This window comes from Asparagus officinalis, chromosome 5 (genome assembly GCF_001876935.1).
Source record: "Asparagus officinalis chromosome 5, Aspof.V1, whole genome shotgun sequence".
Classification (NCBI taxonomy): domain Eukaryota; kingdom Viridiplantae; phylum Streptophyta; class Magnoliopsida; order Asparagales; family Asparagaceae; genus Asparagus; species Asparagus officinalis.
In genome coordinates, this window is record NC_033798.1 from 99,424,716 (window position 1) to 99,448,230 (window position 23,515).

The following is a 23,515-nucleotide window of genomic DNA, read 5'->3' on the forward strand; positions in this document are numbered from 1 at the left end:
AAAATTGAGGCATATTCCATGCAGCAAATATTGTATACAATATTTTTTGCACGCAAAATTTGCAACAACTATAATTGAAGTGTACTAAAATAGTCCTTTACTCTCATGCCTCATTTAGTACATGGGAATGACCGGAAATGGAATACAACTCGAACTTCTCATTCATAACCACCAAACATGATGTGTTGGATACTAAAAATATCATTCACACTTCTCATCAGTTCCCACTTAATGTGGAATTTTCTATTCCCAATGAGTTATCAATCAATGAAGTAATATTCCCACTCAAGTAGAAATAAAAATAATAAAATAAATTCTGGATATATCATTCTTAAATATATTCCTACTTAATTCTCTAATTGCACACAAACATGAGAATGTGAATGAGCATTCCATTCACACATCAATTCCATTCAATTTCTACATTCATTCTATTCTTACTTGACTATATCGTCACGTATCAAATGAGGCGTCACATCGTCAAATTAGTTTCCAACTCCAAATATGTGGTTCATTTGCAATCATAAAAAAAACAAAAAAAAAACGTTATTCGCAACAAGATATGCAAATCACATGACTATTGTAATGAACAAACATAGAACTGTAATTAAAAATATATATTTTCTATAATAAAAATTAAACATTCAAACAAGTAACTTTTAAAGTTGATTTTCAAGGGTAAACATTTTTTGCAAGGTTTACCGTATTTGTAATTGCACTATACTGAATAATTTTATTATCTCCTTAACTTTAAACTATCTCTTCATTTAAATTTTAAAATAACATGGAAATTTCCTGCCAAAATCACATGAAAATTAGATACATTTTAAAAAATCACAAATTAATTTGCTTATATTCTTGAGATTTTAGATTATATAATTTTCTTACAAAACAGCCCCTGCTACAATTCAGCCTTCCACACTCTCTCTCAACGAGCCCACATGCGCATCTGGATGTAAAAAAGCAAAAAAGGAAACCCAAACCACAAAATAAACCCCTGCCCACACCTCCACCGCCCTCGAAGAACCGAAAGGTCAACCTGCTCCCGCCGTCGCCGCTGTCGATGGGACTCGCCGACTCCTCCGGTACAAAACCTCTCTCCTTCTTACGTGATTTTATTGACAATTAAGTGAACAAAATAATATCAATTGCAGATTGGACCGTTGGCCGCTTCTTAACCCTAGCGACGACCTTCGGCGAAGAGATCAATGGCCAGATCATCAGCTACGATCGCCCCACAAATCTCCTCGTTCTTCAAGAGGGAAGCTCCAACGATGGCCCTCGACGAAAAGTCCGCCTCTTGAAGGCTAATTACATTGAGAAGTTCACTTACCTAGGGCAGGGCGAGGATCCTCTCGATCTTAATAAGTGCTATCTTGATCTCAATGCTCTGCAGGCTAGAGAGGAGACTGCAGTGAGGTAATTCTTGTTTCGCTGAGGCTTTTGATGGTCTGTTAGTTTGATTGGATGAATTGCAGGCAAGCAGAGGTCGAGGCCGAGAGGATTGGAGTTGGAGTTAGCAGCGAGGCCCAGAGCATTTTTGATGCATTGTCCAAGACGTAAGTTTTTTTTTTTGGTTAATTTGAGATTGCTTCTTGTGACTTAGAATTAGTTAGAGATCTGATCCTACTTTAGGAATAGTGTAATCATTTAAAGTGGATTTGTAGAATTCACTAAGATCTGGAATATATTAGGCATACATGCAGCATGACTCAAAGTGGAAGTGTTAAAGGATTATAGTACAGGAGAGGGACTTTGAGCTGCTGAGTTAAGCTTGATGTGATTGAAATATTCATAATCCGCTTCCAAACAATTTGTTGTATCGATGAACTATGCCTTCAGATAACTTTTTTTAAGGGAGCAATTTTATTATTTCATGAACCCTTATGGGACCTCGAAAGATAATGAGAATGAGATTACATATACATGGAACGGGAAGACAATAGGAGGATATTTGTGATTATTAATGGTGATTTTTGCAACAATATAAGTAGATTCAAAGAAGCTTTATGGTTCGCTCCATCATCTCAATCTTTAGGATGATTCACTTGTAGACAAATAGTAATGTTAGGTTATCAAATTCAAACGGAGACTACTTTCGAAAGTTTTTGGAGTGGGAGTCGGATATGTCAGAAAGCTCTTGCCATTTCAGTTTGTTATCCATGTTATTGATTGAAAAAATGTTGATTAGCAACTTCACAACATCTTAATTTTCTAGGTAATGAAGTTTATGATGGTTTTAGCAATTGGTATTTGTGGCTTAGACCCTTCCCTCCCCACATTTTGTTTTTGAAACGTATTTGCATGTGCTCCGGTTGGTTTTGCGAGGGTAATGGTGTTTCATTTTGTGCCACTTTGCTTACTTTACTATTATTCTCCCACCTAATAGCTTGAGCCTTTTGGACTTTGTGGATATTTTTAAACCTTAATAGTTTGTAAATTTGTATAAACTTACGACAGTGTTGTAAATAGCGGTCAATTGCATTAGCGGCCCTTGCCCGTGATAATTTTGGCCATAGCGGTGAGAAAAAGCACCGGTGACCTCTATTCATTTGAAATAGCAAAGAAAAGCGTGAAATAGCGCACAAAAGTTGTTAATAGCGCTTAAATATGCTTTTGAGCGCAATTAGCGCTTTTTTGTTGATTTTTATAAAAAACTTGATCCGAATTAAACCTGAACCTGACCCAACTTATAAAACTCATTCTCTCTCTCTTTTGCATTCGATTGCCTCCGCCTCTTTCTCAAAAACCCTAACCGGACCTCCGCCTCTCTCTTTCTCTTCCGTGTTGGACGAGCTCCAACTCTACTGCCTCCCTCCACCATTCCTTCACCTCTCCAAATCCTCTAACTCCAAGACCAGCTCTTTTTTCCTCGACACTACAGCAAACAACAATCTCCTCGACGAGCTCCATCTCTATCTCCTCTCCTCTCCAACTCCTCCAACCTCCATCTCCATCTTCTCTCCTTTCCAGATCCTCCAACTGCCTTTGCTTCATCTCCTTGACAAAGTTCTGCCCTCAGAGAAGCCCTGTCCTTCCATTGTTTTTTTAGAATATTTAAATATATTTAAATTGGACCGCTATTTGACTATGCGTTATTTGTCGCTATAGGCACAAATAGCCCTAGTAGTACCTTAGCGCTATGCAACCCTATGCACTATCGATAACCTTGAACTTACAGATACTTTCATGTATTGTTCTTATAAGACTAATTTCTTCCATATAATAAAAACAATCCTTCAAAAACTCCCTCTATAACTAAGGTTGTACATTACCTTTTGGAATGTAATATAGAAATAGTTAGACATCACCCCTATTTGACCATGATGATTCTATTACATTTTTAATAACATATATATTTATATATCATCATAATCACAAACACAAAGGTAATTCCAAAGGCTTGATAAAAGGCTCGATGATCAATTAAATGCTAATGAACAACTACTATCTTAGTTGTTTTGGTAAGATTTGATATGTGTCAAAAGATTTACTCTTAAATCAATTATCAATTACTTTACATGGTTGAGTTTAACGTTATCCTTAACTCTCAAGACATGTCATAAGTTAGTTGTTTTTTATTACTTGTTAGAAACACTGGTAATTTGTTGTCCGGTGTCGGTGACACATGACATGTTGGGTATAGTTTAGAATATCAGAGATAATTCATGGCTCCTTTAAGAACATTTTTCTTACTATCCCGAATAACTTAAAAGTGGGTAGCGAGCTGATGGAGATTAGCTTGTCAGTAGCTGACGATAGATGAATGGATTTGTTGTTGAAAAATAAGGTATTATTGGTGAGATTAAGCATGGAGGAGCTGGTGTATCATGCTACAAGATCAAGGAATAGAATGGATCTTTTCTATGAAAATTATTGATCTAGGGTCATGGTTAGGGTTAGGATTTGGGGCTTATAGTTACTGGAGCAAAAATCCCATTTACATCTACATTATATGCAACACCACTGTCATATAAATATTTGGCCTATCAAACGTCTCCATCATTGCACTCAAAACTCTGAAGTTGTGGTGGAGGTTGATGATTACAGTATTATACTTAAACACGTCTGACAAGATATTTTCATGGGTCAAAATCTAGGCTCATCTAGTGATATTTTTTTTAAAATCTGCTTTAAATTCGTGGTCCATTAGAATTGAACCTGACTTATTTTAATACCATGTCAAAAGTTTCCTTCCACTTTATAAAAACTTTGTAGTTGTGGTGACCGTTGAGGGTTACAAGTTTATAATTTAATATGAGTTTGTTGTATTATATCTCGAATCTTCTTTAGTTCTATATTAGACCTAGTAATTCTTCATATTTTTAAATTAGACAAAATCTATTAAGTTTTAAAAAGCGCCTAGATGGATTCTGTCCAAAAATTTTATCAGTCTACAATTAACTCTTAACCATTTTCGTTGAATTACATTAATACCCTCATTAGTTAGATTTTCTTCCAAATAGGTGAGAGGCCGAGAAAATGGAGAGATTGAGGAAAGAGGGCATAGGAGTAGGAAATATGAGAAATTACAAAAGAGAGTCGGTCTAAGAAAGATCAAGAGATGTTGGTAGAAAGGGTAGCTAAGTGCATTTGTCAAAACGTTACTATTGTCTTTACTAAGGGCATAATGGTGCAGCAAAAACTACATGACAATAACAGTAAAAAAAGAGTAACTAGTTAAATATGAAAAATTCTTTTAAGACAATTTTAGAGATTTCTGTGGTCTAATTTAGATATATGAAGATTTGAGGACAAAACACATAATTAATAATGATTCAGGCGTCTAAAATGCAAAACCCTACGCATTTTCTATTTAATTTTTTTCTTTTATCTATAATTGTGATAATTTTCTATAAGATAATTAACTGTTAATTATTAAGCTAAGTTCATGTTTATTTAAGAGATAAATATCACTAGATCCTCTTATGTGATTTCAATAGTTAATTTGTGGGTTGTTTTTTTGTCTTAATTGACAATGTTTATAGAAAAGCTAAAGAATCAGCATAGCATCGTTAAAGGCCAGATCCCTTATCAATCTTATGAAACTGTTAAGCCATGCTTTAGCTAACTTCTTCAAATTAGGCATGGCCTTAACCTAAAAATTTTAGCTGTTTACTTTTCTAGCAACAAACTCGTGTGGTTTCTTCTTATAAACTTTCTCCTCAAGAAAGTTATCAAAGTATATATTCTTCATATAAAGCTAGTTTAATTATCGATGTATATTAGTTGCAATTTGCAAGAGAAATAAGATGGCACGAAGAGGTTGGTCTTTGGTATGAAGATAAACATGATGTTTAATAAACACCTTAGTTCTTGGAATATCTTTGGTTGTCAATCGATTATCTAGCCGAGCAAAAAATCCACATGATGTACATGTGTAACCACTTACTACCATAACCTTACCTTCTAGAAGAGAGGCAAGCCTACCTATAACGGCCCCCAAAACTAATAAAGACGGGGCCCAAGAGGTGTGTGAAAATTGCACATGACCCAACCACAAGATTAAAGGTCAACCTGCCTAATTTTCATATACATCATGTATAAGCAATATCAAAGTACAAATTCACGTCTATATCGCAACCATACAACGCCTAGAAATCTCAGGTTAACAGCTGAGTGCACAGAATACCAGAATAAAAGCTAGAAAGCTTAACGGAACAATATATTACTTGCTGAAATCCGAAATAAAAGTTTTAAGTACATGATAGTACATAAGTAGTGCAAAAGTACGAAAAAAGAGCATTTCTAAACTAGTTTTCAAACTCACTTGTCACACATTTTCCCTCTTCTGGATTAGTACCTACATGGGATGTAAAATAAATAATAGGGGTGAGCTTAAGGCTTAATAGGTAACAAAAAAAGCCATAGGTACAACCATAGAGGGATATGGAAGTGATATGCTACAGACAAAATAAAATAGTAGATATCAATAGTAGCATCCATAGTAGCATCAAGGATTAACATGAAGTTATGAACATCGAAAAGAATAAACAACTAGATATTCATGATCGTAAGTTCCCACTTCTGGGATAATGTCAATATCGTGCATTGCCTTCATACATACATCCACCGGTGAGCGTCCTCACATAGGGCACTTGGTCTCCACGGGATTTAATAGAATACTAATAGTGAATTAACACTCGTAACCCAAAAAATACAGCACATAGATGTCACTAATCAAGATGATCGAAAGTTGAGGCAATACCCCTTATAATATGAATTTACCAAATTTCAAGGCATGGATCAAATAGGATAGTTGATAAACGAGCTATCTGCAACATCCTACACATGAAGTGGTTCAAATAACATTTCATCAGAAGCAAGAGAATGTAAGTGAATTTTCATAGCATAGAAAGAAATATAAGTGAAGAGTTACCTATCGGTTGTGGCGAACTTAGCACCGACAACAATTTCCTCGAGGGTTCCTGTATATGCATACAAAAATACACACACTCGTAAGTGTTTAGATGATCATTATAAGATGACTGTTTAATTTGTACTAATTACCGTGACAGTCTTCTTGACACTGAAGCATATGATTCTAACATGTGGTGTATTAGCATTGACGTGAAATAAGGGCAGCAAATTTGAGAATTTAGAATCGAAATAAGGTTCAATTAGAGCATGAAACTAACACCAAACGTTATCTATAGGAGCTTAGTTTTGTAATATCTAATTAGATTGCAAATATGACTAAGACTCATGGAGATATGACTAAGTGCATTGGAGTTACAGAGCACTATCACATAGATTATAGTGCACATAAAATAGTTTCGATCAGGAATTAGAGACAACAAACAACATAAAAATTAGCCAAACTAATTTCAAAAGAAAGTCACATGAGCCCAGTTTCAGGAATAATAGTAATTTAATGCATGCAAGATATACATTTAAGTGTTATGCTCATTCTTATTCTCACATATTCGATGCGAAAAATATATGCTTATGTAATATAAATAGTAAGTTGCTTTTGACATATCCTTTCATAAGTGATATCCTCACTACCTAAGCCAAAATTTTTATTCAAATGTGAAATTAGCTCCTTGTAATACAAATATAGTTGGGGCAAAATAACTAACTCAAAGTACTGATGAACTTTCATATTAATTTACCTATTTTGTCACTAAAACTATGTTTGCGGTTTCAATATGGTCATTTGTTGAGCTTACAATGAAATATTTAACATATCAATGATGTAGCAATAACTTTTTGTATTTCTTCATGGGTTTTTATCAGCATGTCTCCCTTTCCCAAACCAAAAAAATTCTTAACCACTTTACCCCAAGACCTTTTACCCTTTAACCCTTTTTAGGAATTGAAAAATTATTTTTTTAATCGCAAAATATCAATAAATACAAAAAAAACACTATCACATCAGGAATCTATTTAATATTTCATTGTAGCTCACAAAATGATCACATTGGACACACACATAGTTTAAATGGAAAAATAGGCAAATTCATACTTTATTGGGGAACTTGAGAGTTCACCAACTAGGTTTTGTTCATTTTGTCCAAATAGTTATGAATGTTTCAAGAATTTATCTTCTCATGTAATCTTGTAATAAGACAATTTCAAAGCCGCATTCACACAATTATCATGTTTGTGTGTCATCGTTCTTAAGTATATTTGTTCTCATGGGATTCGTTATAATACCCAATGAATTCTTGGGGTTCCTTGTTCAACGAGATATTGTGTTAGATAACAATTACGCCTCGTTTGGTTCGCGGGAACGAAGTCAAGCGAGAACGAAATGAAATAAAGAATGAAATGAAATTGGTGTGAAAGTGGAATGCTCATTCTTATTCTCACATATGGGTGCGATTAGAGAATGAAGCTGGAATGATAATTTTTTTAATTTTTGGTATGAATAATTAATAAACAATTTGGACATCTTTGGAATTTATTTCAAATTACTTGATTCTCACTTAAGCGAGAATGCTCATTCGCTACCATCTCATTTGAAATGCTCATTCCCACATAAAGTGAGAATGAATAGAAGTAGGAATGATCATTCTAGCTTCTAAAAAGGTATTCTGTATGGTATGCATGAATAAGAAGTGGGAATGAGCATTCCCTTCCCACGAACCAAGAAAGACGTTAATGCATGTTTAAGTTGAACGAGAGTTACCCTTTTTCTAGTTCTAGTCTTTATTAGAGGTGTAATTGCAGTATATTACATTTTTACTAAGCAATAAGTTGAGTCATGGGATTTGAAGCGTCATTCTTTGTCATGTTTCAATTAGCAATCACTTGTTAATTGTTATGTTATCCCAAGAGTTCTACTTTTTGGTCATGTTATGGTAGGAGTTGGTTATGGTATCTCAAGAGTCATGGTTTTACGAGTAGTTATTTATAGTATCACAAGTGTTTTTATCATGTAATTGCTGATCTATACTAATAAAAAAGGATGGGGTTGTTAAAACTTCTGATTGCCTCTTTTACCCTTCTAAATTTTGATAATTCACAGTAATGTCTTAAAATTTATCCAATTCATTTTTTTATTACACTATAATTATTCTTGCAATAAACATGAGAACTAATATTAAAAACTAAATATATATTATAAATTTTAATTAGAAATTTATTCAATTCATTCTATTTATTATACTATAATTATTCTTGCACTAAACATAAGAATTGATATATTAGAAATTTTAACCATATTAGTCTTATGTTAAATGAGATAAATATTTCGCTATAGATATTAGATATTATATGATAAATATACAATTTTAATATATAAGATAATAATATCATAACTTATGTCAATAAATATACAATTTTAATATATAAGATAATAATATCATAACTTATATTTATAAATTATATCATAATTTAGTATTTATTTAAACATCTAACATCTAATCTAATACTAAAATATATTGATATGTGCATCTAATGTATAAAAAATTTGTGGACACGAATTCTAGTATAAATGTTAATCTCTTGTTGTTGTCTAGAAATAACATATAAATTATCATAATATATATTACTAACTATTGTAATCATAGTATTTGGATATGAGGTAATTCTAAGCATGCAGAATTCCAAGCGATGTGGCAATCTATTACATTTGCTCTTAACAATGGATGTGGGAAGGTAATTTTTAAAGAACATGTGGATGTGATAATTAGAGGTATTCATAATAATGTGAAGCGACACTCGCTTTTTGAACACTTTGTGGATGATATTCAGTGATGTTGTACATGACTTGAGGAATGAGATTTTCAGGTAAGTTGTTAAATGGAGAATATAAAGGCTCATGTGTTGGTCCAAAGAATTAAGGAAATTAATGATTTTGTCGTATAACTTGAAGATTCACCATCATTTTTACACAATGTTTTGCAGTCTGATAAGGAGCAGTATTAATCCACATTCTTTGTTCTGCTTCTGGGTTTTTAGTTTAGTTTGGTTGTCTTAATTTTTTTGAAAAAACTATTGCAATATGATAATTAAATCCTAACTGATAAAGTAATTTATAACATTTCCCCTTCTAAACCTCCTAATAATGCATTTAATATAAAATTTAGTGAGAATATGAACTCATATTTAAATCATTCATGTATATTTTCTTATTGACTAATCAAATTCTCTTTATTAATTATGCACTAATCATTTCAGGACTAATCTATTTCCATAAACATTCCACTTGGATCTCAAGATTTCACAATGGAGTGAGTTCCTCGATTATAGTAATCAGGATACCTTGCAGTCAACCAGATTTTAGAGGCGATAATTGAGAGAAAATTGTATTGCTTTGGCGGAAACGAACATATCTGCCACCGATTTCATCTTCAATTTACGAAAAAACATCAATCTATTAGTTATACAAGTATGCAAATTTGTGGAGAGAAAAACTAATATAAATGTCAATAAATTCATGACGAGTGGGTGGTTGGGGGTTCTGTTTGAGTCCTCTTTATTGTTGTTAAAAAAAATCGTGACAAATGCAATGTTAGATAGCCTTTGAATATTTTAGTCTCTTAGCATTACTTAATATGCATTACGTGCAAAGTACGTGTTACATACTAGTTGATTATAAAAAGGCTGCATGTGATTGAAAATTTTTAGATAAGTGAATATGATGAGCTGTGTTCCTTTCGAAGACAAAGGTCTTCCTTTTTATCCTATTCTTTCTCTTATATTCTTCATCCTCCCCTATTTTCTTCTGTTAAGATATGAGGAATAGCTACTATGTTTTTCATCATTCTTTCCTATTCTTCCCCATTTGGAACCTCCTCAAATTTTCTTGTAATGCAGAAATCCCAGTGACATTTCTCGGCATCAATAAACGCCGGGTCGCTTAAAAATGTAAAGCTGGCTACTTCTTAGCATTAAGAAATCCTGATCGCATAAAAGCTTCCCATTTTATTTGAGAATGTGGTCTCTGCGTCACAGATACTGTGAAACCTCCTCCCTCAAATGTGTACTCTCTTTTCCTCTCCTACCTGAATTGTTGATGCTGCTTTATCAAAATCATGCAGCTTGGTCCTTGAGATTTATCAATATCATTTTGATACTCACTGACCTGATCATTCTTTTAAGAAAACAGGGCACTGCTTCATTTTCGTTTTTGATTGTCTTTTATAATATCAGAACAAAGATGTTACTGCTGGATTGTCATATGACATCATGCGATGAGGTGTATGTCATAACATTTGATCGTGATCAATATTGCTGATTCGTGGTAGTTTTATGCTTACAATGTTTAATAGACAAGTATATATAGAAATCAATATACTTTGGTCTTTCTTGAAATACTTGAACGCTTTATATGTGTGTATGCTATTCAAAAGACCAGAAACAATATGCAAATGGGGAACGTGAAGTGTAGTCCCTTGCAATGTCTCACAATCCACTTTATTCTTTTTCATCAGGCTTTCTGTCATCACTCAAACCCTAGTCAGCCTATCTGGAGAAAAATATCGCACAAAATTTATTCTGACATTCTTGTCTTTGCATGTCTATATCAGAGTGAATGTGTGGGATATTTCTATAAATAGGCTGTCTAGAGATTTAACCCCAGTGCGAGTCACTTGTAATCTGAACCATGAAAACCTTCTCCTTTGTAGTCTTAATTCTTATCACCAACTAAGTAAGCCCTCTTGTATAATTAGGCTTCCTGTTCGCTGGGACAAGACTGTCATAGTTGTGATGAATGAAGTCCGAGTAAGCAGCCCATATCACCCTTCAAATGTTAGCGGAGGAACTCCAGCTGCCAATGACCGTGTGAAGAAAGTGGTAAAACCTCTTCCTTTTTGTTGACTATAAATGGGTTAATTACTGATAGCCTCCCTGTAGTTCTATTGTTTCAGATTGAGTGATATTTTTTAGAAACTTTTTTTTGTTTGACTTTTTTAACCTTCAGTAGGTCTACTTGTCAACTAAAAATTATTTTTCTTTGAGTTAAAAAAAATCACTCTACAACAATAACTGCAGAGGGTCCTGTCTGCAATTAGGCAGTGTACAGGGGTCTGTCCACAAGTAATCCAGTATAAACCCATGAACTTTTTGTGGCGTTTGTACTTCTTCTGAGACTCCTTTTTTTGGTTCCGTAGCTTGAGTTTCAAAGGAAAAGGTTGCAAATTTAAAAGAAACGACCGTTGTTCGAGAGGAGAGGTAGCAAGTTTGAGTTTCCAGTCAGCTCTGATTAGTTTTTATCACACGACTGCTTGCTTGAAGACCAGAAGTTGATGCTCGTGTGTCTTGCCTTCAGATTTATATTTACCAGCTTTTGACTTCAGTATTATTATGATTGTTGAGAGTATCTGTAAGTTATATAGATCCGGCGGTGAAACTGCATATATCTACCGCTATCATTTTATGCCTTCTCTAAATGGATTTCCACCAGATGTGACCTTTCTTTAACATTTGAACTTGATAGCGTCATGTTTTTTGAGAAGTAGGTGATAAGCATATTTTTGGTTGGTGACTTTAAGCGCTTCTTTATTGGAAACACTTGATTGTTATTAGTTTATTGCATATCCCTGTAGAGGACGGTTAAATATCTAGTACTTAAATTCCGAAGTGGTAAAATTTTCAATTATACTTGGACTAATATTGAACCAGTGGGCTGATTTTATGTCTTTTCTTTGAATTATGTTGTCTCTGTTATAATGGGTGCATGATATGTCTGATTGAGATCCCATTGCTTCTATGTTTCATTTAGGTTGTATTGGTAACTACCATTCTTGCGCTGAGTACTATTGTACGATCTGTCCATCCTATTTACAAAGCATAAATTTTCCTTTTTGGTCTAATTTCTAGAGTAAATGTTGGAAGTACATGGATTATGCTATTGATATTCATGCATCAATCTTGTTTTATTTATTTATTCATAATATTTAACTGAGAGTAGTCGCAAGAAGACTGCAGCTCCTGAGAGCGGTCGCAAGAAGAGTACATTTGAAACAAAATAAGTAGTTGCAATCGCATTGTAACTATCTTTTTTGAAGATTACAATTATATAGTTACAGATGCAAATTTTCACTGAAGTGACATGATTGTTCATAGTGCAAAAATGTCAGGAAAATTGACATACATGTTCGAAGCAAGTTATGGTAGTAAAATTCGCTTTGCTTTTTTCACTTTTTACTAATTTTTTAATGTTATATTTAACCAAAATTTTGGAATTTTCTTGAGAGAGAAAACATCAATTTTGTAAATTGTCATTTACAGGCAACATGCCTTGTCAAAATTTTGGCCTTGTTTTCTCTTAAAACAATTTTATTTACTTTCAAATTGTATGGAGGTAGATAAATTCAAAGTTCAGTGGCGGTTTGTGAGTGACCCTTGTGGGCTATGACTTATGTTAGATCAAAGTTCAAAGGGGTTATATGAAAAATCCCCCAAAGTGGAGGTGGTTTTTGTGAAAGTAACACGATTGCCATTAAGGCCTAGTTTGGTATCGCTTTTCCTTTTTTTTTTGTGCTTTGGCTATGTTTTTTTAAATAGTCAATAATAGTATTTGGTGAAATTTTCTTTTGCAATGTTTATTAAAATTGCTTCTGTTTTTAAAGGCAATCTCAGAATGCTTTTAAATGCAATTTCTACTTTTTTTTGTTTATATGCTTGTATGATATGATATTTATTTTTGACGGTGATCTTTAAGCACATTAATTGCTTTTTTGATCTTTAAACACTGTTTTGTCAAACATATTAGCTGCTTTAAAAAACAACTTTTGATATATGATTGCCAAATGATTATTTTTGAGGGTTTATATAAATTGCTTTTATGAGCTATTTATGTAAGTAATATATTACGGGCTGTAACAATATCAAACTGACCCTAACAATGATAAGCATGATGTGCATGAGCCATCCAAGTCATCACATGGTACTTTCTATAGCCCATCATTCCCATGGCCAACTATCTTAGGGCTATATCTTGGTTGAAGCCTGACTTACACAGGCCAAAGAAAACCAAGGCATGTGAAAAAAAAAAAAAAATTCAAACCCAGGCATGTGACTGCATCAAGAATTTCCAAACAAAGAGCACAATAGAAAATTCGCAAGGATATCTGTAGTCAAACAGATTTTGGAGAACATTGAATCATTAATATGTTTTTCATTTTGTTTTTGTATCTACCATGGGAAATTTTAGTTACTGTCATTAATGTGATTTTATATCAGTAGAACAAGAAAACTGGTTCAGAAGTAATTTTTCATAGGGTTAATTGCGAACAGACCCCTTAGAATCAATCACCCAATTGTAAATAGGCTCCTTGTAATTTTATTTATTGCGAATAGACCTCCTATAGTTTTGCTGGTTGCGAATAGACTCCTTGAGTGAATTGTTTTGTACTCTTAAAATTACTAAAATTGTTCGAGCGTACGGATAAACTCCTCACAGCTCTATTGACGAGTATAGACACCTACTTGCTTTTTTAAAACATTTAAAAGAGTTAGAAAAAAATGTTCGCTTAGGAGGTGTATTCATCCTTGGGCCAATACTACAGGGGTCGATACGCAATAAATAGAATTACAGGGGGGGTCTCTGCAATTAGTGATACTACAAGCAGCATGTTCGCAATTAGCCCTTCTTTATCTTACATCTTGAATAAATCCGGATGTCTAAAACAATAGCTCTAGACCTGGGTTTCTCTTGTTAGATCCCACTTTCTATTATTTGGAACTTTAGAAACATTGTGTGGATTTAATGCTTAATAATGCAAAGTAGGTCCCTATTATGAGGCGCAAGCTGATGAAATCCTTCTGGTTATAGTGACTTCTAAAGATAGAGCCATATTATATAACATCCAGATTCTAGCGTAAGACACTTCGCCCACTGGGCTTTTTGAATAGGGTTGGTCTCAGATCACATCATGCCCCTTTGGCTCCTTCATTAGTCCCAGTTTGATTAACAGGTCAAATTAGTTCCGAGGAAAGAAAGATAAATGAAATTTCGTTTCCATTACAAATAAGTTCATATCCTATCAAAATTAGATATCTAGTAACTATATCCGTATTTTAACCGATACATATACAGATATATCCGCGGATACAGATTTTTTTTTCGCACCCTTCAGATAACGCAAGGTTTGGACTTCACCTACTAATTTAATCTATGTACCCCGTACTCCACAGTCTCCATTCCCTCGTATTATTTTCTACTCGTTTCATCCGTTATTTTGGCATGCCTCCCTGCATAAACGCTTGTGCATCATTACATGTACAGCTGCCAAAAAATATTGCTTCATATTAATTGCAAGAACTGTCACACTTGCCAATATTGAAATAACATAGTACCTTGTCATTTGGCTTTTTAGCATTCCAATTAGCACAAAGTTCCACAATAAAGAGTTGACATTTAGGGGCTATTTGGTTCGGCCAAAAAAAAAAATTAGAAAACACCCTAAAAATAATTTCTGTGAAAAAATGTGTCAGTTTTTCAATTTTAGAGACCGCTTGCAATGTTTATTTCAACCCTGTTTTCTAAGAAGTGAGTTCCCAAAACATTAATAACACTTTTCTGAGAGAATTCATTTCCTAACTTTTTTAAAGGAAAAGGCTGAAGTTGGTTAAAATAAAATATTTTAAGGGTTTTTGGCTGAGATGATATTGTTGGATTTAATCTAATAAATCTATTTGTGGGCACATATGATTAATCATTGTGTATTGCTATCTTTCAGGATAACCCACTGAAGTGATCAATTAAGTTGGGTTAATTTGGTATTTAAATAAGTCATGGGGTTATATGTGCAGATACCAGGTTGTAATTGTAATTTATTGAGGGGCTAAATTACAAAAGTACAACATCTATAAATAAGGGGTTATGGTCCCTAACCTAGGGTTACATTCTCTAATTCTCTTCACCCCCATCTAAGAGAGAAATTCGGCTAAAGAGAAAACCCTAAGGTTAGAAGATCCAAAACCCAAAATCAAGATCAAGCAATGGATTCAGGTATAAGCTTCCGCTCTCTTTAGATTTTGTTAATCTCCTTTGAATTAATCATGGCTATATGGTTTTAGATCTCAAGTTTTATGATGTAGATCTAACAGATATTTCATGTGTATGTTTTCCTATTTTTTAGACAATGAACCAAGCAATTGAAATTATGATTTTCTAGGAATTGAGGTTGTTCTTGCCCAAACCAAACAATAAAAACTCATTTCTAAGAAGTGGCTGGAAAACACAAAAATAGTTTTTTTTTTCCCTTTGAAATTAGGTTTTCTCATAATGGGGTTTTTGAATTAAACAGTCCCTCATGGCTATCATTTGTTTTTTTGGTAACAAGGGAAACCTAGTCAGTCCGCTCAACTTTAACTCCTTTGGAGTCCACCAGCGGCCTAGTTCGGGCTATCATTTGTTGAGCGAGCCTCGTTCCCAGTAGTTAGGCATGCATATTAATATAGATGTGACTCATCCGAGTGACAGTCACATATTTGGTATGCTTCATATCCAATTAAATGTTTATATGCTAATGAATATTGTACATAAACAATCTATGATCACCAAATTTATGTGCATATAATAAGTTATCTGACTTAATGACGACGTTACATGCTCAGTCATATGCACGTTAATACTAAGAAAATTCCGTTGATAATTCAGAAGAAACATTGCAAATAATCGCTACTTAAAACAAATTTCCACAGATGGATTTTTACACATCGAAAACAATTGTCGCTCGCATGGTTAGCGTTAGCAAAAAAGAAATTAGTTAAAAATTCAAATTTACTTTATTTATTTGAATTTAGATTTTCAAATTATTTTTTTCCCCAATTTTTTTTTTGATAAACTTGCAATATTTAGTCTATTTGGTTTAATATTTTGTTATCAGATGTACGATTAGCAAAAATTTTTAGCTTCAAGAAAAACTGTTTATTGCTTTTGGTCATATGTGCAAATTTTGAAACATTTAGTAGGTGAGGGATAAAGAGCAGGCAACGGGGAGGCACCCGTGGCATGAGGACGCGGGCACCACGTGGGAGGTTGGATGGTGGCATCGTGTTAATGCCCGCCCGAAAGCTACGCGCACGTTCATCTCTTTTGTTCCTTGCCTCTCATTAACCTGTATCCTCTCTTAATTACCTTTCTTTGCATTTATCATCATCATCATTATTATCAGGGGTTTTTTCTCCCTCTCTGAAACCACACTATATTTATGGGGTTTTTTCTCCCTCTCTTAATTACCTTTCTTTGCATTTATCATCATCATCATTATTATTATCAGGGGTTTTTTCTCCCTATCTGAAACCACACTATATTTATGGGTATGGGGTGTTAGTTAATTTGGACATTTTCATGTAAAATAGGATAATTATTAAAGTAAAATATTTTTTGGCTAGTGGGATAAATCGGAACAATTTTGTTAGGGTTTTTTTGTTCCTTACGTTCATCTTTTTTTCCTCTCATCAACTGGTCATTTTCCCATTTTTGTCCTTTTTTTGCTAAAAATTTTATTTTATTTTTCAAAAATTCAAGAGTAAATAACAATAAATCAAGCAAAATTTTGATAAAAAATCAATCATATTATTAATCACTTGTAATTATATAATTTATAAATAAAAAAATTATAGAAATTAAAATAATAAAAATAAATTGTTTATTAATAATCACTAACAATTACAAATTTATTTTGGAATTTGTCGCATCACAACAGAGGAATACATCGCAACTAGATTTGCACCTATTTATCTATACCACTATCATTTGCAACTCTTTCTAAAATAATTTATCATAAATTTTCAGGTAAGAAATAAAAATTACAAAGTAATGAGTATTTCTATAATTTTACTATTTATCTCTATGATCATATGTAGTCGGCCGTCCATTTTACCCGCTGGCCCGGGCCCGGCCGGGCCGCGGCCCGGCCCCGGCCAGGCCTCGGCCCGGAAAACCGGGCCAGGCCGGGTTCCGGGCCCTGGGTCCCGGGTGGCCTCAGCCAGCGACGCCCGACCCGGTACAGTGCTGCCGCCGCGCGTCAACGCCCGCGGCCGCGTCAACGTCCGGGACCGGAGCCCGCGCCCGGGTGGCAACGGTCACCAGTGGTGACCTTGCCGCGAATTAGGCCGGCCGGCCCGGCGCCGGCCACAACGGTCACCATGGTGACCATTGTGTGAAAACGACCGGCCGGGCCGCCCGGCCACAACAGTCACCAAGGTAACCGTTGTGGCCAAAAAACCGACCGGCCGGCCCGGCCACAACGGTCACCAAAGGTGACCGTTTGGCGCCAAAGCGCGCCGGGCCCGGGCCGGCCCGGCCCGGCCCGGCCGTAACGGCCATAAACAGTTGTTTGACCGTTTTGTTCCCAAAAACGGTCAAAAAACGGCTATTTTGTGAGGTTATTTTGGTCATTTACCTAGGGGGCTGGTTCTATAAATAGAGGGGGGTTTTCATTTGTTTTCTTCACACCAAAAACTCATCTCTTCTCTCTTATACTCTTATACTCTCTCTTATACTCTTATACTCTCTTATTTATACTTTCTAATCCAATCCCCAAATGGCTTCCGGATCTGATTATGAAGAGCAAAACATATCTCCCGATCCTGAATTGAGTCCTCCTACTATGAGTCCTCCTACTATGAGTCCTCCTACCGAAGTTAATCTCGAATCCGGTGGCGACGAATCTGCACCAAGAGCTCCTAAACGGCCAAGATCCGATGTGTGGAATTTTTACGAGAAGATCGACGTCACCAAGGATGAACACGGTAGGATCCTCACCCAGAAGGCTAAGTGTGCTTTGTGCGGCAAGATTTTTCAAGCTCATCATAAGAGCGGCACCAACCACCTCAAACGCCATTTAGATAAACACAACAAAGGCCAGACTCCTCAAGGTGATATCCGACAATCTATGATTTCTCAATCCTCCTCTTCTGGTAGTCTCGGTAGTTGGAACTATGACGCTGCCAGAGCCAGGAAATGCGTAATCAGGTTTATCATTCTTAAAAACCTTCCTTTTAAATTAGTAGAAGATGATGAATTTGAAGATATGTTTAGAGATGGTTTTTATCCTGCATTTAAAAAATTTTCTCGTCAAACCTGTCAACGTGATATTTTAAAATATTATCAGGAGGAACAAGGAAAAATAATTTCTTATTTTAAAAATTTAAACTGTAAATTTTCTTTAACTTCTGATATTTGGACATCTAGAGCACAAACTGGATATTTATGTATCACAGCACACTGGATTGATGAAAATTGGCAAATGTTTAAAAGAGTTGTTTCTTTTATTGCAATAGAAGAGTCACATACTGGTGCTAATGTTGCAAATTTAATAATTGAAGAACTTATGAAATTAGAAATTTCACAAAGAATATTTTCTCTTTCACTAGATAATGCAAGTAATAACAATGTAGCTGTTGATTTTATCAGATCATCTTTATCATTGCCATGTCATGGTGATCTTTTTCATATTAGGTGCATCTGTCATATTTTAAATTTAATTGTTCAAAGTGCATTTACTGAAATTAAACCCATGATAGAAAAGGTTAGAACAGTTGCTTACATGCATAGTGCTTCTGAACAAAGACTTAAAAGATAAAAACAATTTTGTAAAAGAAAAAATGTAAAGCCTAGACTAATTCCAAAAGATGTTGACCATAGGTGGAATTCCACATATGCAATGTTAAGTGTAGCAATAGAATATAAAGACATTATAACTGATTTTATGCAATGTTAAGTGTAGCAATAGAATTAGAATACAAAATAACTAATTTTATAAACTATTATGCTTCTAGTTCTAGTTCTAGTTCTGGTAGCACTTATGGAATAACTGAAGATGAATGGACAGTTATATATAATTTAAATAAAATGTTACAAGTTTTTTATAATGCTACCATGTTATTATCTGGCTGTTATTATTCAACCATTACTTTAGCTGCTTTATAAATTTTAAATATTCAAAATTTTTTTGATAAATATCGTTTGGATGCTACTTTTGGACCTATGGTTTTTGAAATGGAGAGCAAATTTAATAAGTATTTTAGGCTTATTCCTCATATTTTTGGTTTGGGGGTTCTTATTGATCCATGCTTGAAGGATATTGGCCTTCGAAGTTTGTTACAGTCATTGTATGGTGGACAGGTTATAGACTTAGATGATGGAACCACCCTGAATGCTACTACTCATCATTTACTTATTAGAAATTATTTTCAAACTTTATATGATGAGTATGCAGCTAGACATGGTGTAGCTGCACAACAATCTGCAGCTTCGGTTTTTTCGAGCTCATCCCGAGCCCGAGGTAAAAGTGTAAGTTTTGATAGGTATGCAATGGTAGCCGAGCTAACTGGTGGATCTGGACTTGGATCGTCATCATCGGAGGTTTCTGAAATAGATGAATATTTTTCTGCTTCTTTAGTTAGATGTCAAGGAAATGCTTTAGATATTTTGCAATGGTGGAAAGTATATGGATCAGTTTCATATCCTATACTTTCCACCATGGTTCGTGACTTACTAACAGTGCAGGTTTCGACGGTAGCTTCGGAATCCGCCTTCAGCACAGCAGGTCGTTTGATCGACGATCACAGGACATGCTTGGATCCATATACTGTACAAGCGGTGATGTGCCTACAAGATTGGTGGAGGTACGAGAAGCGAACGCAAGGCATCGATCGGATGGCTGGAATTGAAGATAAATTTGAAGAATTGGGACTAGCAGATAGATATAAAGAATAGATTGTAGTTTTTATATCTTAGCTTACAATTTGTAAAGAATTATTTTGGAAATAATTGCAAATGATAGTGATATAGGTGAGTAGGTGCCAACCTAGTTGGGATTTACTTATCTATTGTGATGCGATTAATTCCAAAATAAATTTGTACTTGTAATTTGTAACTGATTTATCAATTATTAATAAAGAATATGTTTTTATCATTTCTTATTTGTAATTTATGTCATTTTAAGTAATTAATAAAATTATTCTTTTTGTTATTTTTCTTATCTTTTTTTTATAATTTATAAGTTAAATAACATTAAAAAATTTTGGAAAAAAATAAAAAAAATAAAAAAAAAGGAAAATCACCCGGGCCAGCCCGGAACCCGGCCCGGTCGGGCCCGAGCCCGGGCCCGGACCCGGCCCGGTGTACCCGAGTCCGGGTTCGGACCCGGCCCGGTGTACCCGAGTCCCGGTCCGGGTCCGGGTCCCGGTTTTGCCCGGCCCGGACCGGTCCGGATGAACAGGCCTAATCATATGGCCAACTCATCAAGTTTATCTTCAATACTAGCCATCCAATCGATGCCTTGAGTTCTCTTCTCGTACCTTCACTAATCTTGTAGATACATTACCGTTTATACGGTAGACAGATTTAACAATGTCTTGTGATCGTCGATCAAATGTCTTGATGTGTTGAAGGCAGATTCCGAAGCTACCTTAGAAACATGCGTTGTTAGTAAGCCATGAGCCATGATGAAAAATATAGGATATGAAACTGTTTCATATACTCTCCACCATTGCAAAATATCGAAACTATTACTTTGACTTTTAACTGAAAATGCAGTTAAATATTGTTCATTTTTAGAAACTTCCATTGATGATCCAGATTCAGATTCAGATATTTCAGTTAATTGAGCTATCATTAATTCTCTATCAAAACTCTTACCTTTGCCCCGACTTGAACTCGTAGAAGCAAAAGTTATAGACTGATGTGTACTTACACCATATCTAGCTGCATACTCATCATATAATCTTTGAAAATAAGTTCTAGTAGTATTATGATGAATAAGCGCAGTAATAGTTTGACCATCATCATTGTTTATTATCATGTTACCAGACAAAGAATTTAACAAATTTCGAAAACAAATATCCTTCAAATATGGATCAATAAGAATCCCCAAAACTAAAAATAAAGGAATATGCCTAAAATACTTACTTTTTATTTAAAAAATTATATTTCCAAAATAATTATCCATACGATAATTATTAAAAAAAGTTTGAATGTTTAAAACTTGTAAAGCAGCTTGAATAATAGTTGGATAATAACAACTAGATAATAACATAGTAGCATCATAAAAAACTTATAGCATCTCATTTATACTATATATAACTAATCATTCATCATCAGTTGTTTCATACATACTACAAGAGCTAGAACTAGAACTATAGAAAGCAATAAAATTATTTATATTTTTTTATACTCTATTGTTATATTTAACATTGCATAGGTAGAATTTCACATATGGTCATCATATTTTAGAATTAATCTGGGTTTTAAATTTTTTTTCTTTACACAATTGTTTCTATTTTTAAGAGCATCTCCAACAGCTTCCCCAAAAATTTCTCCAAAATGGGGAATCAAATGTCATATTCTCCAAATTATTTTTGCTCCAACTCCAACAGCTTCCCCATTTTGAAGAATCATGCATTTATTACAATAATAAAAATATTCTACATCTTTGACTAATAAATAATAAATTATTTATTATTTTGAAGAATCCCCATTTTGACCAAATTATTTATTATTATAATGAGGAGATGGAGTTGTTTTTTGTGGGTTGAGTCTAGAAGAACGTGAAAAAGTGCTTCCCCAAATATTTGCAGAATGCTACAGATTTGGGGAAGGCTCTCTATTTTTTCTCTCCTATCCCCATTTTGGGGAATGAGATGGGGAATCTGTTGGACCAAAAAAAGCTCAAAATTCTCCAAATTTTAGAATACCAAGAAGATGGGGAAGCTGTTGGAGATGCTCTAAGACTTTGTTCAAAAGCATTATGAGCATAAGCTATTGTCCTAACATTTTCTATCATGGATTTAATTTTACCAAATGTATTTTGAACAATTAAATTTAAAATATGCCACATACATCTAATATGAAAAAATATCATCATGATATGGCAATAGCAAAGATGATTTGATATGATCTACAACTATGTTATTATTACTTGCATTATCTAGTGGAAGAGAAAATATTTTTTCTAAAATTTCTAATTTTATAAGTTCTACTATTATTAAATTTACAATATTAATACCACTGTGTGAATCTTCAAATGCAATAAAAGAAATAATTCTCTTAAATATTTGCCAATATCATTAATCCACTGTGCTGTGATACATAAATAACTAGCCCATACTCTAGATGTCCAAATATCAGAAGTTAAAGAAAATTTATAGTTTAAATTTTAAAAATAAGAAATTATTTTTACTTGTTCCTCGTGATAAAGAAGTTAAAGAAAATTTATAGTTTAAATTTTAAAAATAAGAAATTATTTTTACTTGTTCCTCGTGATAATATTTCAAAATATCACGTTGATAAGATTGACCAGAATTTTTTTTAAATACGGGATAAAAACCATCTGTAATCATATCTTCAAATTCACCATCTACTACTAATTTAAAAGGAATATTTTTAAGAATAATAAACCTGATGAAACATTTACTGGCTTTAATTGCGTCATAGTTTCAACTACCGAGACTATCGAAGGATGATGATTGGGAAAGTAAATATTGTTGGATATCACCTTGAGGTGTTGTCTGACCTGGGTTGTGCTTTTCTAAATAGTATTTGAGGTGGTTGGTACCGCTTTTATGATGAGATTAAAAAATATGACCGCACAACACACACTTTGCCTTCTGGGTGAGAAGTTTACCGTGTTGATCCCTGATGACTTCTATCTTTTTGAAGAAGTTCCACACATCAGATCTCGGCTTTTTAGGAGCTCTAGGTGCAGAATCATCGGCACCGGATTCGTGATCAACGTCAGCAGGAGGAGTAACTGTAGCTACTGTAGTAGGAGTATTAGGACTCATTTCAATATCGAGAGTTGGGATTTGTCCTTCATAATCGAAGGATGAAGTCATTTGATTGAAGAATTAGAGAGCAAAAGCGAGAATAAGAAAGTATTAGAGAGTATTAGAGAGAAGTAGATAAGTTTTGGATGAGAAAAATAAATAAAAACTCCCTCTATTTATTGAGGCAGCCCCTAGCCAAATGACCAAAATACCCTTAATTTTTGGGCTTTTTTGATCGTTTTAGGGTATTTTGGTCAAAAGCCAAAAAAATGGCCGTTATGACCCTTCGAACTAAGCCGGGTCCGGCCCGGTCAGCCCAGCCAAACACGGTCACGAA

At 34.2% G+C, this 23,515-nt stretch overlaps 1 protein-coding gene across 1 annotated transcript; it reads left to right on the plus strand.

Moving 5' to 3' along the window:
• Positions 946–12,052, plus strand: LOC109840360. Its single transcript, XM_020408981.1, has 5 exons — positions 946–1,085; positions 1,155–1,419; positions 1,479–1,559; positions 11,124–11,247; positions 11,565–12,052. Exons 1-5 carry the CDS (start codon positions 1,064–1,066, stop codon positions 11,595–11,597), a joined length of 525 nt encoding a protein of 174 aa, XP_020264570.1. The 5' UTR covers positions 946–1,063; the 3' UTR covers positions 11,598–12,052.